General features: G+C 43.1%; 1 protein-coding gene across 1 annotated transcript; it reads left to right on the forward strand.

Moving 5' to 3' along the window:
• Positions 1-435: 435 nt before the first annotated feature.
• Positions 436-1,884, forward strand: LOC143587861 (uncharacterized; the record flags this gene model as incomplete). The annotated part of the gene is made up of 3 exons (XM_077069028.1): positions 436-574; positions 911-1,075; positions 1,579-1,884. Coding segments are annotated over exons 2-3 (471 nt in total), but the record flags the coding sequence as incomplete, so codon positions are not given.
• Between the last annotated feature and the right edge of the window lie 18,110 nt (positions 1,885-19,994).

Below are 19,994 nucleotides of genomic sequence, written 5' to 3' on the forward strand. Positions count from 1 at the left end.
AAATCAAACTAATTAAGTTAATAAGTTAAAGATTCCTAACTTTTCAGAACCCCTTTATTTTGTCTTCACCATAAGTTAAAATCCATAAAGCCTTATGGTTAGCCAAACAACTTATACACCTTATTAACTTTTTAAAAAGTTTATAAGTTATAAGTTAAAGAAAATAAGAAATCCCTTTGTGCTGCCCCTAAGAGAAAGTGAGAGGCAAATCTGACAATCTGAGACGTTGGGTTCATTAAAGGGAGTATGAAAGTGTTGGTGACGGGTGCTTCCGGTTACCTAGGCGGCAGACTCTGCGACGCCTTACTCCTCTCTTCCTACTGACACAGACCTAGAACTTGCCTACGGTGACGTCACCGACTATCCAAATTCATCACTGTAACCAGCTTTTAATTGAATATGTGTGTGTGTGTATTTAATTTTAATTATTAGAATCTGTGATTAGGTTAATATTGGAGGCTTGAAGAACGTCATCCGAGCCTATAAGGAGACTGATACCATACAGAAGATTGTTTACACGTCGTCGTTCTTCGCATTGGGATCAACCGACGGTTATACTGCTGATGAGACTCAAGTAAGTAATTACTTCATTATTCCTCTGATTTCCATAAAACTCATCACTTAAAACAATAATAATAATAATAATGTCTTTAAAAACCCCCACGTTTTAGCCAGGTAAATTAGGCAAACCGTTTGTAGTTTTAACCGCCACTACTGGTAATATCGCTTTATACCGGTTGGTGTAAGCGCAAGGTAAAACTTTCGGTTTCAACTTTAAACTAAACACTTTAGTGGCAGTTAGTTTATGCTTTAGTTGAATCTAATAATATTAATCTCTTGGGTTTTGGTTCTGTCTGTGTTTATTGACTTGATAAAATTTGAGGCTAAATGGAGTTGTATATGGTGACAGATGCATTCAGCCAAGTTTTTCTGTACCGAATATGAAAAATCAAAGGCAGTTGCTGATAAAATTGCTCTAGAAGCTGCAAAGGAAGGTGTACCTATAGTGGCTGTTTATCCTGGAGTTATATATGGACCTGGTAAAGTCACTGCTGGAAATGTAGTGGCTAAAATGGTAATTTTCATAAATGACTTAATTAACTTAGAATATCAGTCCTAGTGACATATTATCTGCACTATGATCTATGTCGTTAGGATCTTTTAAACGTAGAGATTATTAATGTCAAGTTCATGAATTAGGAGGTCATTGTCAAGAAAAAAAGTCACTAATCAATAACCAAGTTTCCTAAATGTTTCATTTTGGTTATTCGATTTAAAACAAATTAAAAGTTTAGTTTTCATCTCTAAGGTTTGCCTACTTTAACTACTTGAGTACCAAGGTCAAGATTTTATCATATTATGGCATGTGGTTTTAATTCATTAACCCTTTTTGTGTTTGACACTAACTTTGTTAGATTTATCTGTTAAATGGATGTGCATTTTAGTCCTTTTACACGTGGAGACAAAACTTGGTTACTATTTCATGATTTTATACCTAACTTTTTACATCCAACTACATATTTGTTTTATATATGGAAAATTAAGTACTAAAAATGTGAAACTTTTATTATTTATCAGATTGTTGGACGGTTTAACGGACGGTTACCTGGTTACATCGGTTATGGAAATGACAAGTTTTCTTTCAGTCATGTAGATGATGTGGTAGATGGCCACATTTCAGCTTTAGAAAGAGGTCAACCAGGTCAAAGATATCTTCTTACGGGTGAAAACGCATCTTTCATTCAAGTTTTTGATATAGCTGCTGCTATAACTTGCACAAAAACACCTCGCTTTAATATTCCGTTGTTCGTGATAGAGATTTATGGTTGGTTATCAGTTCTGCTCGCGAGATTAACCGGAAAGCTTCCATTTATCAGCCCCCCGGTATTTTATTTTCCCTTGTTCATGCTTTGTTTTACAATATTTTATGGTAGAAGCAGAGATGACAAAACACACAGATAGGGTAAGTTGGGTACCATGTAGGACTGTAAACGAATTGAACATTAAGTGAACCGTTCAGTAGGAAGTTTGTTTATGTTTGCTTATTTAATAATCTTACGAAAATGAATATATTTTTTTGTTCGTTTTTGTTTGTTCATATATGCTTGTTTTTGTTCGTTCGTTTACATTCATTATGTTTGTTAGCCTTACGTGTGTTCAAGTTCGCTCGTTTATGTTTGTCTATATATTTAGTTAAATGTTTTAGACCCACTGCAATTTTAAGGCTTGTAAACGGACCGAATGAACATGAATGGAGTGTTCGTGTTCGTTCACCTAACAAATAATAGAACACATACAGTTAAATGAACGAGGCTGTCTTCTTCGTGTTGGTTCGTTAAGAAAATAAACAGGTTCATCTTTGCTTATTTTCGTTCACTAATAGTATCAACGAACGGTTCACAAGCGTAAACGAACATAAATGAATGTATTCATGTCCGTTCGTTTATTAAGTAAATGAACGTATAGGAACTTCTGCCGAACAGTTCACGAAACTGTTTACTGAACTTTTGGTTTGTTTACAGGCCTAAGAATTCTGTATAGAATCATTATTTCTTTACAGCCGACAGATTGATCATGATCACGTTTAATTTTAATTCGTGTTCCCTTGGTTATGTTTATTAATCTATGTTTTGCTAAGTTTGTTCGTTTATACTATTAACAAATGAACATAAACAAGCACGAACACACTCATTTTATTAACGAACGAACACACTCATTTTATTAACGAACGAACACGAACAAGAAAACTCTGTTTGTTTAATTGTTCGTGCTCGATCATTTGTTCGTCAAAGTTAAACGAACGTACATAAACATGCCACGTTCGTTTACAAGCTTAGTTACATAACTAAACGGGTCATTTTTATACATTGGTTGAACATGATAAAACCATTTAAGATGTAAACTTTTTTAGTTAACCCATTTGACTCGTTCCATTTTTAGTTACTTTTTTTCTCTTCATATTTTACCTGTTTGGTATAAAATCCAACAAAACGTATATGAACCCGTTCATGTTTAGTTACTTATTTTATAAATAAATTTTGACCCGTTAACCAGCCCATTTGACTCGTTCCCTTTTTTGAAACAGACCGTGTCGTGTCTTAGTTGGTTTGGGTTTAACCTAAACGGCTCGGGTTGAGCCTAAACTGGTCGGTGTTTTATTTTTATACGTTTCAATAGGTAGTTTGTCTTAACTAAAAAGTTAAAAGAGTAGTTTCGAGGTTTTGTATAAAAACTCTATTTTAAATTTTTAACTATAATTTTATTAATATAGAGTATAAAAAATATGCAAAAGAAAAACTGCTTAAAAAGGCAATGTTTGTAAGTTAACATATGATCACGCATCCCATGTTTAGGTATGCGTCTAGATCTACTAGCTTGTTACATGTTTGGATTTGTGTCCGTTGTCTGGTTCAACCAGCCTGCTAGGCCATATTAACACTCAAAAATAAAAGGATGCTTCTATTTGACGATTCGTGTTATAATATAATGAGTAGGGTGTCTGCACAATAATGCGGAGAATAACACTTAAGGTTGTTAACGAACCGATCTGAGCCAAGCCAAGGCTAGTTCGAACATGACTCATACTTCATTCTAAGTTGGTGAAGCTGGCTAAGCTCCAACTAAACTCGAGTTGGCTTGCTCGACTCATTTTGGCTTGACATTACAACTTAATTGTCATAAAAGCCAAACACATAACTTACTCTCACCGATGTGTTAAAAATAAAGTTTTACTTAGTCAAATGGTTGAGTACGTAAGTTACATAATTTATTAATTTTTGCAAAGGTGTAACTTGAATTTACGAAGTATATGATTTCTTCACTTTTGTTTCTCCATTCATGTGGGACAAAGAAACAATGAATAACGGGTAATGGAATCAATCATTGTGGGAGAATAAAGAAGGAATATTTTATTTGAATAATCCAAACTATTAACCATTGGTCAATAATAATCTCAACTATCACTTTGTCCAGTGGCAATCCCAACTTTCAATTTTATTATCATTAATAATCTCATAATTAACCTTGTTAATTTTTTATGACGTGTCATGTGACATGACATTCACTTATAATTTTTTCAACTTATTTGGATATAAGTTTTAGAGAAAATTACTATAAAAATACCCTTGTTACTGAAAACGTTAAAAATTGAAACTAGAATTAAAATGATATTTAAAAAAAGGAGGCCAACCATCATCCTTCGCTCACTTCATCACCTCACGCAACCACCACCATTACCACCGGCCATCTCCTACTGCTAACCACCACCACTTCCGATGACCCCACTAAAACCCTCCATCTCCTCGCCACAAAACCCATCCAAAAATCGTTACCTCCCAAGTAGCAATCGCTTTTTTTTTCCATTTAGACCCAACCATATAACAAATCTTTGAGTTCAATTTTGCCAAAATTGAATGAGCTGGTTGAAGAAACGTGGATCGACTCACTGGTAGACGATCTACTTTCCTCGGGTGTGATTATGCTATTTCACCGATGGTTTCTCTTGGATCTGGGTTCTTCCACCTACAAAATGAACAGCACCGTAAACTTACCCCTCAGAAAGGGACAGAGGGGTCCTCTTTGGGGTAACCCTCCGGTGTGAGAATAAGTATTTGTGGGAGAAGATAATAATATGTGAGAGTAAGGAATTTGGAGTGTATTGCTTAATAGCTGAATACTCTGTTATTGTATGTTATCAGATGATATTGGATGTCCTCTCCTTGTGGAGATGATATGATATTTATAGTGCTAGGGTTTCCCATGATTGGGCTCAGACCTAATTAGGGCCTTGTTGGCCTCCTCCAATTGCTTTGCGCCACGTGTCCTTTGGGACATCTGGTGCTTTCTCATTGGTTATAATCACGTGGTAGCACATGGGTTTTGCTGAGTTGTCCACCTTTCATTGGCAGCTGTCAACATCAGCATATTCTTATTCCTTAAAAAGATACCTTCTGGAAGGTTGTCCGACGTGCACAATCAAGGTTGCCCTAATCCTGATTTGGATAAGGACGAGGTTGATTATGTGCATGTGTGATATGCGCCAATCCTGAGGATGCGCGAGGTCTTCTCTTTATTCTCACGGGCAGATGTTTCATGCGCAGATGTGATATGCACGAGCATGTGATATGCGCCACGCGCTGATGCGCCACGCGCATATGTGATATGCGTGAGCATATGTGATGCGTGAGCATATGTGATGCCTGAGCATCTGTGGTGCCTGGGCATATGATGCCTGAGCATATGATGCCTGAGCATATGTGATGCGTGAGCATATGTGATGCCTGAGCATCTGTGGTGCCTGGGCATATGATGCCTGAGCATATATGTGATATGCGCCATGCGCATAGGTTTTGGCTTTGTGCCTTCATAATGTCTTGATTTCAAGCCTCTTGTCCATATCTTGTGGGTTGACCCGCCTCTCTCGGTGTTGAGGCGGGTACATACCTCTTCAAGCCCCCCAGTCTAATGTGTGTTTTGTCTCGCGCGAGCGAGGCAAGATAGATATTAGACTTTTCAGTTTGCTCTTTTAGTAGGGGTTTGTCTTTTTCTTCTTATTATTCATCGTTGCGCGAAATTCTATCCTTCTGGTTGAAAACGAATCGTCCCTGTACGTGGTTGGTTGTTGCTGACGTGCGTCTGTGATGGAGACGTGTCAGACCTTTCGTGTGCTCGAGGTGCTACAGTTGCCTTTCGTGTCCCCTCACATTGTGTCATGGACACGTGTCGCGCTCGCGTTGGTCCGTTCGTGCGAGTGGTGGCGCGTGAATTCTGGCAACAGCTGTATTGTTTCTTTTCGTGTCCCCTCACACAGTGTCAGGGACACGTGTCGCGCTCGCGTTGGCTTACACCTGCGAGTGGGGGCGCGTGTAGTCCGATCAGCACCAATATTTCTCTCTCCTGGGCCTATAAAAGCCCGCCCTTAGAGTTTTATTTCTTCATCTTCTTTGCTGTTTTATTCTCTGCTTTCCTTTCTTTCCTTGTATTCCGATTACCTTTGTTCTGCTTCCAGATATCTGTTCTCCAGAAGCATCCTTTGTTCGTTGTCACAGTTGTATGTCTGATAGCTCAGACAACACAATCTCCCCCATCCATTGCCGTGTGAAATCGTTAGTGATGTCTACATTGAAGAAGACCGGCAAGGGGAAGAGGGCTGCTGAGGCCTCATCGGAGGAGGCAGGGAGGACCAAGGCCGTGAAGAAATGGAATGAGATCCCCTGCAAACTGAGGCAGGCCGATCTTGACAGCCTTATCGCCTCTCAGGGTTTTCTCCCTGAGTTTGGCTGCATGTTGCCTGGGTCCGGGCAAACGGCGGCGGACCCGCCTACCGGCTATATATCCCTTTACTGCCATTTTTTCAGCCACTGCAACCTTCGTCTCCCGATGACAAGGTTTGTGGGTGCGCTGCTTAAGTTTTATGGGATTCATATATCCCAAGTCCATCCGTTTGGACTTGTGCGCATGACTCATTTTGAGTTCATGTGCAAATCTCAGCGCGAGGAGCCCACCCCTCGGCGCTTTCAGTTTTTTTACAAGCCCAAGATCCAAGACTCTTGGTTCTCTTTTATTCCTCGCAGTCAGAAGGTGAAGTGCTCCACTGTTTCATTCAAGAGCCTTCATGACTGGTCTGAGAGGTTTTTTTACATCAGGGCTGGTGTGATCCCCATCCGCATGACCATGCGCGCGATCTCTTCTGCGCCTGCGGATGTGGGTGTCTTCAAGAACCCAACTGGCGCCTGGGTTAAAAAGTTGACCGCCGAACCATCCCCCGCCAAGAAAATTTGTGAGGAGGCGCTGGTGGGGGTGGGTATGAGCAGGAGGTGGGCTGACAGCGCGACTGAGCCCGTGATCCAAGTTGACGGCTTGTGTAAGTTGATCTCATTGCATTACTTCTGCGCGAATACTTACCTTTTTGCTGATATCATTTGATTTGTTTTGTGCAGTCAGCAAGGAGTATGTCCACGCCGCCTATGATGAGCATATGGAGAGTGGCTCCGTCGCGCTGGGCGCTGGGGAGGTTGGCTTCCTCGATCGCTTTGATGACTTGTTCATCCCTGTTGATCTGGGATTTGTCTTTGACAGCGATGCGCCTGGTAATCCTTTGTACTTATGCATTTTTCTTTATAATACCAAATTTGGCTAACACTTCTGTTGCACGTATTGTAGATGCGCTTGAGAACTACGAGCTGGAGCTCGCGGAAGAGGAGGAGGAGGAGGAGGCGCCCCAACTGAAGCGTAAAGCTAAGGGGAAAACTGGCGCATGGGCCAGTAAGAAACAGAAGAAAGATGTTGCCCCTGTTGCTCAGGATCCTCCTACTCAAGCGGGGGGATTTGAGAAAACCCAGGAGTTTCCCTCCAAGTTTCCGCTGTCTTCCCTGCCTCAAAAAGTGGGCAGACCTCCTGTCCACACGAGGTATGGTGCGACTACCTCCTCCCTTCGCGCGGTGGAAAAGGGAAGTGGCGTTGCGCCTTCGACAGATATACTTTGCTTATCCTTCGGTTATCTTTTATGGTTCTATGAGCGCGATTCTGATAGAATTACTAATGAATCTTTGCTCACTCAAATGTTTGTAGAACCGGCGACAGCGCAACAAGATGCCGAGACTGCGCCGGAGGTCGCTTCGAAGTCCCCTGTTTTACCCTCGAAAAAGGGTAGAATGGACTTCATGGCGATGTTTGCCTCGCGAACGGAGTTGCGCCAAGGTACGTATTGTGCTTGTATTTTCTGACTCTTTTAGATCAAGTCATGAACCATTTCTTTTTGTTGATTTTTTCATAGAAGTCGTAGCTGGCGTGCAAGCTGCTAGCGGCACTCCTGGCGCAGGTGCGGGCGCCGTTGGTTCTGCTCCTGCTCCTGCAAGCGCTGAATCTCCCCTTATCGGGATTACAAAGGAGCAGGAGGCCGCTTTACGCGCCGACCTGGCTGCGTCGAGACCCCCCTCACCTCCTCCTGCGCACAGCCCTCCTCGCGAGACTGATTTTGGTTCTAGGTCGCAGGAGAAGAGGCCTGTTTCAGAGGAGGATGAGGAGTTTGAAGGTGAAGGCCCCGACAGTGGGCGCGCCAGCCCTGTCGCGCCACGAGGTTTTGTGGCGGAGTCTTCTCGTGGGCCTGGCGCTGACTTTTCTGCTTCATCCCCGCAGGTATAACTTCTTTTTTGCTCCGCTGCGCGGACTTTCATATTAGTGTTTTGATGACTTAGATCATTACTTTGTGTTTGCAGGAAGCCGATCACATCTACCGCCCGAGATGGAACATTACTGAGGACAGCTCATTTCAGTCCATGGGTGTGTGTGAGGACTTCTGGGCTCATTCTGTGCCTCCAGCTGAAAGGAGGTTTCAGGAGGCCCGCGCTCGCGATGACTTGCTAAAAGACCATCTGTTTGCTGGGTCGGCTTTCTTTGCTGCCTCCCAAGAGCTTCGCAATGATTACGTAAAGGTACGTGATGCTCTTGCGGAAGCCAAGCAAGAGGCTAAAGTATCTGCTTGGCATCTTTCTGATGCTCGAGAGAGAGCTGAGAAGCTCCAAGCAGAGCTCAGTGAGAACAGGGCAAGTGCCAACACCGCCTTTGTGAAGCGCGGGCATGAGCTCCAGGCTACGCGGGAGAAGCTTCAGGCAGCCGAGGCGGACGCTGCCAAGTACGCGCGCAGAGTGCGCGACTTGGAGCTGGACGCGGAGGCGCGTGACCAAGCTCTTGTCCAGTCTATTACTGACAAATCATCGCTGGAGAGTGAGGTTGCGCGCCTGAAGAGGGAGCTGGCGGCCGCGCAGGCCGAGAAAGACGAAGCCCTGGCGACGGCAGCGTCTAGCCAGGAAGCACTCGATCTTGCGCGAGCGGAAAAAGAAGAAGTCCTGGCGGCAGCAGCGTCCGACAAAGAGGAGCTGAAACAGACTAAGGAAACTGTTGAGCTATTAAACTCTCAGATTCCTGCCCTCGAGACGTCTGTTGCTTGCCTCGCGCAGGATCGCCAATGGCTAATCTCATAGGGCATGACTCGTTGCGCTTACGCGATGAAATACTCAGACGAGTTTCAGGCCCTTGTGATGGATTGCAACGCTGCCGCGCGCTTGGTGGGTCGAGCTGAAGGGTTTACGGATGGCTATGAATATGGCATGTTGAAGAAGAACCCATCCGAGTACCCTTATCAGAGCGACGTTGCCTGCGCGGACATGGCCGCGATGGGGGAGAAATATTTGAATACTCCCATTCCCATCCTTGCGCAGGTATTTTAACCTTAATGAGATTACCTTGACTTATTTTCCAAGTCTTTTTGTAGTCATATATTTTTTTTTTATGATTTGCAGATATCCGCGCTTGCTGACCAGCCCGATCTCGTCGCGCTAAAGAAATTACTTGACGAGTGCGAAGGGGCTGGTGGCAGCGATGATGGCGCGGGGAATGCTGGCGTTGCTAGCGGCTCTGGCGTGGCCAAAGGATCCGCTCCTGACACTGTCGTGATAGAAGACTCCATTCAGGACGAAGAACTTGACTATGGTCAGTTTGGAGATGACGAGGAGCGTGCTGCGCCAGATGCTGAGGGCGATGATGATGACTATGAAGAGGCTGACGTCGACGTGGAGACTTGAGAAGCCCTTCATGTTTTTTTTTTTTTTGTTTATTTGTAGTTTGTATCTTATCATCTTGTAAACTTGTAAATTTCAATGCTTTAGAATGAAATTTTGTTTTTCCCTTCTTCGCATCTTGCGCATTCCCCATTCATCTCTTATATTGCATGTTTGCTTGTTGAATATAAGATATGCTTGCACGTTGAAATAAGAACAAGGTTGTAAGGAAATTATTATACTTAATCCTTGTCATATTGTAAGTGATTTTGCCATATCTTGATTATGTTGACACGTGCCTTGGCTTTTTCATTATTCCTCTTTTGCGCGACGTTATCGCGCATGGAATTATGAGTTTTTTAGCCTTTACGTGTTAATATGTGTTACTCAGATATCCATTACAATTTCATGCGCGACCTCGACCTGAGACCTTAACAACTATGTTTTGGCATTTGTTTTGCCTTAGTTGTGTTTAGGTATTTTTATGGTCAGGCTGCGCAGTATGTAGGATGGATGTTGTGAGTGATTTGAGCTAAGGCTCACATTATTGGGCTAAGGCCCTGACGTTTTAGAGTTAAGACTCGTTAACGCGTTTGAGCTTGAAGCTCGCGCATGTATGTTTTACTTCGTTTTATTTCGTTTTGATGTCAATACAATGTTGTCATATTGCTCAAAGTTAATAAAGGGAAGTGTGAAACATGTATGCAAAAGGTAATAGAATTGGGCTAAGGCCCTGACGTTTTAGAGTTAAGACTCGTTAACGCGTTTTAGCTTGATGCTCGCGCATGTATGTTTTACTTCGTTTTTATTTAGTTTTGATGTCAATACAATGTAGTCATATTGCTCAAAATTAATAAAGGGAAGTGTGAAACATGTATGCAAAAGGTAATAGAATCCACATTAAGAGAAGATAGCGCGTATCATTATTCATAATGGCTTAAAAAGCCTTGATTACAAACTTGACATTTTTTACATGAAACATTTTCTAAGCTGTGCCGCGTTCCATGCGCGTGGGATCTTCTTTCCATTCAAATCTTTTAAAGCGTATGCGCCTTTTCCCAATTCTTCCGAGACTTGATAAGGTCCCTCCCAATTGGGGGACATTTTTCCCGGGGGTATTGCGCGGCTAGCTTCATTGTTTCGAAGGACAAAATCATTTTTCTTGAAGTGGCATTCTTTCACACGCTGGTTGTAATATTTTTCCAGTTTTTTCTTGTATTTGGCTTCACTGATGATAGCCGCCTCTCTGCGCCCTTCAAGTAAGTTGAGATCCAACCTTCTTTCGCGCTCGTTATCAATCTTGCTCATCATGAGCACTCTTTGGGATGGGCATCCAATTTCTGCTGGAATCATTGTCTCCGTTCCATTCGTTAGCCTGAACGGGGATTCGCCATTGCTAGTTTTGGTTAATGTCCTGTGCGCCCACAGGACATTAGGTAGCTCGTCCACCCAAGAATGGGATTCTCCCTCTAACCTTTTCTTCAGCCCATTCAGCAAGCTTTGGTTCGCGCGTTCCACTTGGCCATTCCCCTGAGGGTGGTATACTGAAGTGAAAATTTGGTTGATGCGCAATTCCTTGAGCCAGCTTGATATCTTCTTGTCAGTGAATTGTTTTCCATTATCACTCACAATTTCCATGGGCAAGCCAAAACGACATATGATGTGGCTCCAGATAAACTGCTTCATCGCTTCGGCTGTGATTTTTGCTAGTGGCTTGGCTTCAACCCATTTTGTAAAATAGTCTACTGCCACTACCAAAAATTTACTCGCCCTTGCGCTTGCGGTAGGGGACCCACAATATCGATTGCCCATTTTTTGAAAGGCCATGCAGAGGTCACCGGAATCAAGTTGTTCTTTGGCCGCATGGTGTTTGGCGCATAGCTCTGACATGCTTTGCATTTTTGGATCTCTTTTAAAGCGTCCAAATACATGCCTGGCCAATAGTAACCTGCGTTCATTGCCTTGGCAACCACCATGCGCGGGCCAGCATGTATTCCACAGATTCCTTCGTGTATCTCTCTGATCACATAGCTTGCTTCCTCAGCATCTAGGCATTTCATGAGCGGTCCAAGATAAGAGCGTCGATATAATGTACCATCAAGCAGTTCATAGTTTTGCGACTTGTGTCTTATCTTCCTCGCCTGTGCGCGATCGTCTGGTACTTTTCCCTCCTTCAAGAATTCCATTATTGGAGTTATCCATGACGAAGGGGTTGTATGAGTTACAAGGACAGACTTCGCTCCCACCGACGGGTTGCTCATTACTTCCACCCTGACATCTTTGCCAAAGTGATCGAAGCTGGTTGATGCCATCTTGCTCAGCGCGTCAGCAGACTTGTTTTCGCTGCGCGGGATATGAATGAGTCTGAAGCAGTCAAATTGCTCGATGAGCTTTTTCGCCTGCTCTAGATACAGAGGCATGGTGTTCTCTTTGGCATCATAAAGGCCATTGACCTGTGCTGCTACCAAGTATGAATCAACATGGGCCTCCAGCTTTTTAACTCCGAATTTTTGCGCGATGCGCAGGCCAGCCAGCAGGGCTTCATACTCAGCTTCATTGTTGGTGCTTTTGAAGTCCAACCTGATGGCGTAAGTATATTCATGATTCTCTGGATCCACCAGTTTTAGGCCTGCGCCGGACCCTTCGTTGTTTGAAGCTCCGTCAGTGAACAATCTCCACACATTTTCTTCATCATTGGCTCGCGGAGGGTCTACCTCGCGCTGAGCCTCTTCAATTTTTCCTTCGGGGACCTCGGCAATGAAATCAGCCAAGACTTGTCCCTTTATTGCTGGACGGGGCTTATAGGCGATCGTGTGCTCGCCTAATTCCAGCGCCCACTTTGTCAGCCTTCCCGAGAGCGCGGGGCGCCGCAAAACTTGCTGGATGTTGTAACCAGTCAGAACTTCAATGGGATGACCATTGAAATATCTATGAAGCTTGCGCGACGCGTGTGTTAGTGATAAAACTAACTTTTCCATGATGGTGTAGCGCGTCTCAGGATCTGTCAGCACCTGACTCACATAGTATATTGGCGTTTGGATTCCCTTGCGATCCACCAATAATACTGCGCCGATGGCGCGCTCTCCTGCTGATAGGTATAATGTCAAAGTTTCACCAGGAAGTGGAGCTGTGAGCGCGGGCAGATTTATCAAACATTCTTTTATCTCCCTGAAAGCTTGCTCGGCCTCAGGAGTCCATTTGAATTGGCTTTTCTTTAAGCAATTCCTCAATGTGTTGACAAATGGGGTAGATTTGCTTGCATGGTTCGCTAGGAACCTGTTGATTGAAACCAATCTACCATTCAGCTTCTGGACCTCTTTCATGGTGGATGGCGAGGGCATGTCAAGGATGGCCTCCACCTTCTCAGGGTTCACCTTGAAACCATCCTTGGTGACCATTACACCTAGAAATTTTCCCTCTAGGACGCCGAAAGTGCATTTGCTCGGATTGAGCTTCATGTTAACTTCCTTTAGGCGCCCAAGGGTTTCTTCGATGTCTTTGAGCATTTGCTTTTCCTCCCTACTTTTGATCACCAAATCATCCAAATAGACTTCTAGGTTTCTTCCAATTTGCTCGTTGAAAACAGCATCCATAAGTCTTTGGTAGGTGGCGCCCGCATTCTTCAAGCCAAAGGGCATTTTTGTGTAGCAAAAAACACCCTTGTCGGTTCTAAATGCGGTCTTGTCCTCGTCTTGTGGTGCCATTTGAATCTGGTGATAGCCCTTGTAGGCATCCAGGAAACATTTGAGTTTGAATGGCGCCACGGAGTCCACCTTTGCGTCGATGTTTGGGAGGGGGTAACAATCTTTTGGGCATGCTTTGTTGAGGTCTTTGAAGTCAATGCACATCCTCCACGACCCGTTACTTTTCTTTACCATCACAGGATTGGCTACCCATGTCTGGTATCGTATCGGGCGGATGATGTTTGCACGCAATAGATCCTCAACTTGCTCATTCATGGCCCTCGCCTTCTCATCCCCCATGACTCTCTTCTTTTGAGCAATTGGCTCTACAGACTTGAACGTGTTGAGAGAATGTTGCGCCAGGTCTCGCGGAACCCCAGTCATATCAGATTGTTGCCACGCGAAGACCGACATATATGCTGTGAGCAACCTTTTCATTCTCAACCTCGTGTCGTCTGATATCGTAGCGCCAATTGTGATTTTTTGCTCCGGGAATTTCGGGTTGAGAATCCATTCCTCTGGCGCGTTGTCTGCCATTGGAAGTTTCATTCTCCCTTCCCGCGGAGTACTTGTCACTGCACACAAATGATCTCTGTATACAAAAGTTACACCTGTTGGTGTTGGGAACCCCAATGCGCCGTGCGCTGGCGACGGTATGGCGTTGAATTGGGCAATCGTTTCCCTACCCAAGATCATATTGTGGCAAGAAGTGGTGGGCAAGACCAAGAAGTTGACAACTTCGGCTCGCTTGTGTTTCTCATCCCCCATAGTTAGCTCAAACTGTATTTGACCTAGGGGATGAATGATTTCATTTGAAACACCAGAGATTGGTGCATTCACAATTTCAAGCCTTGCTTGGTCTGCCGGATCCAGTTTTCTGAAACATTGCTCATACATGATGTCCGATTCGCTGCCAGTGTCCACCAGGACTTTTGACACTTCGTAATGAGCAATGTGTGTAGTGATGACAAGAGGACTGCTGATAGAAGGGCCTCCCCTGATTCTTGGGAAGATTACTTGTTGCTCGCGCCAATCTCCTTGGATTTGCGCGCTTCTCTTTCTTGATGTTTGCCCTTGCCTTCCTCCCTCGGCTACACAGATTCTTTTGTACTTTTTGCTGGCTGAGGCTCCTGATTGTTCATTTTCTTGTCTTGAGTTTTTCACCAGGTGAGCCAGCTTGCCTGATTTCACGTCCTTTTCAATTGCATCCTTCAAGTGGTGGCATGCATCAGTGTTGTGCCCTGTGGACTTGTGAAATTCACAGTACTTGCCACTGTCTGATGGTCCCTTGTAGTGTAGTGGCTTGGGGCTTTTGAATTGGACATTCTCAGTGCTTAACACCTGTGAAGGCGTTTTAGTGAGGGGAGTCCATATTCTTGGCAGAGGTCTGCTAGGATCTCTGGCGCCCTCCCTCTTGTCACCCTCCCCGCGATTACGAACGTCTTTTTGGGGCTGGGGTGAGCTTGGTTGCGCCTGCTTTTCTGTGGAAGAAAAACTGGTTGATTGCAACCTGGACCATACAGAGTTCTGTTTGCCCCTTTTTTCGTTTTTGCGCGGTGACTCAGCTTGATGCGCTCTTTCTCTTGCCCTATCTTGGGCAATTTGTTTTTCATTTCTCGCGAAGACTCGCGATGCTTCCATTAGTTTGGCCCAAGTGGTTGGCATGCCATCTCTGCTCACAAGAGCTCGGCGGAGTTGATCACTGCGCGCGCCTTGTATAAAGGCCACGCGCAATAGTTGCTCAGTGATACCTCCGATTGCCAGAGACTCCTGATTGAAACGAGTGATGTAGTCTTCAATCGTTTCATCATTCCTGCGCACGCAGTGCATGATGTCATCAGGGTCGCGCGTGTGTCTGCGCTGTTGTACGAAGTGAGCTTGGAACTTTTCCAATAATTCCTCGAACCCATCGATTTGCCCAGCAGGCAAGCTTTCAAACCAGACACGCGCCGCGCCCGTGAGGCAGCGAGCAAACATGTGACACCATGTTGGCATCGTCCAGCTTTCTAGGTTTCCAGTGTTGTAAAACCCTTGTAAGAAATCGTCTGGATCTGTTGTGCTGTCATATTTACCCAAACCACTTGGCATCTTGGTCTTATGCTGGATGGGGGCCTTCGCGATGCGCTCAGTGAACTTTGAATGTTTTACCAAGATGGCTGGCCTGTATGGTGTGGTTACATCCACTTGCCCTCTTACTGGTGGGCTGTATGGCGCGTGCAGATCCAGATCGGCTCTGGCTCCAGGCGCCATGTTCACGTGCGCGCGGGGCTGTGAGCCTCCTGCATGAGTATCTCGCGTCTTCCTCATGCTGTGCACTTCTTCATCACTAAACTCAGTGTGTGCAGTGTGAACGGAATGACCATCTTCCGGCGCGCGCGCCCTTTTTGTTCCATGGACGTTTTGCTTGTCAAACGCTAGCCTTTGTGTTAAGTCGGCTGTCTTTTTGTGTTTGACCATCTCATTGTACTTGTCCATTAGACGTCGTTGCTCGTTTATGAGCCATTCTTTGGGGTCATTAGTTTCATCTTCTGGACCCATTGGTCCTTTTTGTTTCGCGCCGGCAAGATTTTGTAACGTAAGATCGTCTGGAAGAGTTTCAGTCTGGCCATGAGGAGTTGTGATGAAAGGACGGTTACTGGTGGCGCGCGTAGAATCACGCGGCGCCCTCAGAAACTGTTGTCCCTCATTAACATCCTCACGTTCAATATCCTCCAGAACTTGATCAACGTTACGAACGCCAGAAACCATGGTGAAAATTGGTTTTTTATAGAGATCTGATGAGATCTTGTTGCCGTTGTAACAGTGGATGGCGCCAATGAAGAAACGTGGATCGACTCACTGGTAGACGATCTACTTTCCTCGGGTGTGATTATGCTATTTCACCGATGGTTTCTCTTGGATCTGGGTTCTTCCACCTACAAAATGAACAGCACCGTAAACTTACCCCTCAGAAAGGGACAGTGGGGTCCTCTTTGGGGTAACCCTCCGGTGTGAGAATAAGTATTTGTGAGAGAAGATAATAATATGTGAGAGTAAGGAATTTGGAGTGTATTGCTTAATAGCTGAATACTCTGTTATTGTATGTTATCATATGATATTGGATGTCCTCTCCTTGTGGAGTTGATATGATATTTATAGTGCTAGGGTTTCCCATAATTGGGCTCAGACCTAATTAGGGCCTTGTTGGCCTCCTCCAATTGCTTTGCGCCACGTGTCCTTTGGGACACCTGGTGCTTTCTCATTGGTTATAATCACGTGGTAGCACATGGGTTTTGCTGAGTTGTCCACCTTTCATTGGCAGCTGTCAACATCAGCATATTCTTATTCCTTAATAAGATACCTTCTGGAAGGTTGTCCGACGTGCACAATCAAGGTTGCCCTAATCCTGATTTGGATAAGGACGAGGTTGATTATGTGCATGTGTGATATGCGCCAATCCTGAGGATGCGCGAGGTCTTCTCTTTATTCTCACGCGCAGATGTTTCATGCGCAGATGTGATATGCACGAGCATGTGATATGCGCCACGCGCTGATGCGCCACGCGCATATGTGATATGCGTGAGCATATGTGATGCCTGAGCATCTGTGGTGCCTGGGCATATGATGCCTGAGCATATGTGATGCGTGAGCATATGTGATGCCTGAGCATCTGTGGTGCCTGGGCATATGATGCCTGAGCATATATGTGATATGCGCCATGCGCATAGGTTTTGGCTTTGTGCCTTCATAATGTCTTGATTTCAAGCCTCTTGTCCATATCTTGTGGGTTGACCCGCCTCTCTCGGTGTTGAGGCGGGTACATACCTCTTCACTGGTCATATCCATTTTAAGGGGTATACATAACTTCATAAATTTCTGCTAGTTAATGCATTATCAGACACAACTCTACCGAATCCAAATAAGTGTCTGCTAATTGGCGTCAACGGGATTATTCACCGGTAACTGATTCCGGCAGCAAGTTGACGTGCTTCGGTTTGGCGAATAAGAAAACAATAAGGAGCTTTGTGCGAGATCATTTCAGAGTTTATCGACGTCAATGGGCACCACTCGGACATCGCGAAAAGTATTGGGGGGGGGGGGGGGCGTGGAACCAACTGTTGTAGGTATTGATGTGATCTCGTATTGAAATTGATTTACGTATGAAAAATCGTGGATATGAGAATTTGGGCCATTGGTTATCGCCGGTGACGGTGACGGACTGATGGTTCCAGATATTTGGCCGGCAAAAGGGTTTGGGAACGCTGTGAATTGAATCAACTAACACCCGAAATGGTGGAGTTCCTAGGTTCTGTTAATAGAAGAATAAGTTGGGAAGGGCCATGGTGATGGCCGGATTTAATGGGGGCGTTACTGGAGTGGTGGTGTGTTTGTTCTAAACCAAATTACGTTTGACAAATTCTCATCCCACCCATATCTCTAAACCAAAAATTACACTAAATCTCATTACATTATCTCTCTCCATTTGAGTTAAATTTATACCTTTATCATTATTTTTTCTCTTTCCGACACTCACATTCACTTTCAAAAAATATTAAAAAATAATAGGGGATGAAAGATATGTTTTAAAATATATAAAAAAATCATTGCGTTTTATTAAGTATAAAAACTATGTACTCACAACACCCTAAATCACTCTATAAATTATAAAAAACATCCGTCACATAAAAAAGGGGATTAGTATAAATGTTCTAAGGAAGATAGATTGTAGAGAAGGGGAAAAAATGAGTGGATGGTAGGCCTTTTTTATCTTTTTTTTAACAATAAGAGTAATTCAGTAATTTTCTCTTAAACTTAAGTCCAAATAAGCCGAAACAGTTATAAGTGAATGTCATGTCACAAGCCATGTCGTAAAAATTTAACGTCGTTACCTATTTTTTGACTGGGATTGTTAATGGTAACAAAATTGAAAGTTGAGATTACCATTGGTCAAAGTGATAGTTGAGATTATTATTGCCCCCACCCCAACCAACGGTGGTAACAAAATTGAAAGTTGAGATTACCATTGGTCAAAGTGATAGTTGAGATTATTATTGCCCCCACCCCAACCAACGGTGGAAATGTCAGGGAGCAATCAATGACATAGTAGCTCACAAGACACTATTAATGTTAACATGACAATATCTAAAATGTACATCAAAAATATCCAAGGCATAACATCATCCAATAAAACAAAATTCAAAAACATAAACATCATGATAGTTTTGTTGATATCCTAAAGTCCAAATGCTATTTGCTTTGTCTTCAATTATCTCATGTTTGTACCTACAACATTTATGAAAATATATAATTTAATCAACACAAGGTTGGTGAGTAAAATCAGAGTTCGATATATATAATAATAAAAAAATTCAATTATCATGCGGATGCGTAATCACAACAATTAACTTGAAACAATAACACTTAAATTTCGTTCATCATGACACTAAGTTAAGCTACTAAGACGGGCGTAAGATCTTACTAATGAGGATGAAGATGAAGCTGAGGCCACCAACTATAAAGCAATAATCAATTAATCACATTAATTGCGCAATACACGTAAACACATATATTAGAATTGTGGTTGAGGATGTGAAATAATAACAATGAGGTATATAATATACATGTTGTCCCCAAAACAAAAAGTAAAATGAGGTGTGAATTACTCACCTTAGAAAGTCGGCTAGCGAGAGAAAACAAGTAAATATGAGAAAATCGACTTAAGCCAGCGACCAAACCAAACTTGGGAATACCATAAAATTTAAATAAATAATCCAAAGTCAACATCAAAATAAAACCGAACACGAATCTCTAGCAAAATTTGAGATTTGACATAAAACATAAAGAAAACGAAACTTAAGCGAGTGTTTAGTTCATAGTCGGTCCGAATGTCGATACGAGTTCGGATTCAGGTCCAACATATCTAAAACATAATTACAAACAAAAAATATTGAAAATACACAAGCTAATTTGGGTAAATTCATAGTGTAATTGAAAAGCCTCAATTTTTGTTCTTAGCATAAACTAAATGATTTTAAGGCTTGTTTAACTTGATTAAATATCAACACAATATAAAAATGAATTAAACAACATAAAATAATAACGAACACTCGATTTCATTAATGGTAAAGATCTGAAAACAAGCTCGGGTAGGATAAACAGTTACAAATAATGAACTGAAAATTGGGGGATGTCAAAAGCATGCCTTACATGTGTTCACCATTCATGATACGTACAAGGTCCGCCGTCCTTACCTATTTTGGCACATACAACTAAAGCACGTACAAGGTCCGTTGTCCTAGCATATGCTAACACATAAACCACTAAAGCACAGACAAGGTCCACATTTCTTACATATGCAGACACGTAAACCTGCAACATGTACAAGGTCCATAGTCCTTACCTATACTAACTCGTTCCAATTACAACACGTATAAGGTCCATGGTCCTTACCTACGCTAACATCATACCATGTCCACGTCCATGAAATTTAGAGGGATTTGACATTCTAACTTACCACGTGTGACGTAGAACCTGTATACCATACATACATCTGCTTACCCATACCACATATACAATAAATATATATAAACATACCAACATATATAATAATCTTATGTATACACACATACTACCTGCTAACTGATATAATGATAAATATATATATTTCCCTTGTTTTATTTTATATAATATTTAATTAGTTTATGTTCGTTTTAAGTTATGATTTGTATACTACAAACATAAATGTGTTTTGTAGATTCCGGAAGTTGATCGTAGT

The sequence above is a fragment of the Bidens hawaiensis genome, unplaced genomic scaffold, assembly GCF_021521415.1.
Source record: "Bidens hawaiensis isolate Kalapana, Puna unplaced genomic scaffold, B.hawaiensis_p1.1 tig00035907_1, whole genome shotgun sequence".
Lineage (NCBI taxonomy): Eukaryota > Viridiplantae > Streptophyta > Magnoliopsida > Asterales > Asteraceae > Bidens > Bidens hawaiensis.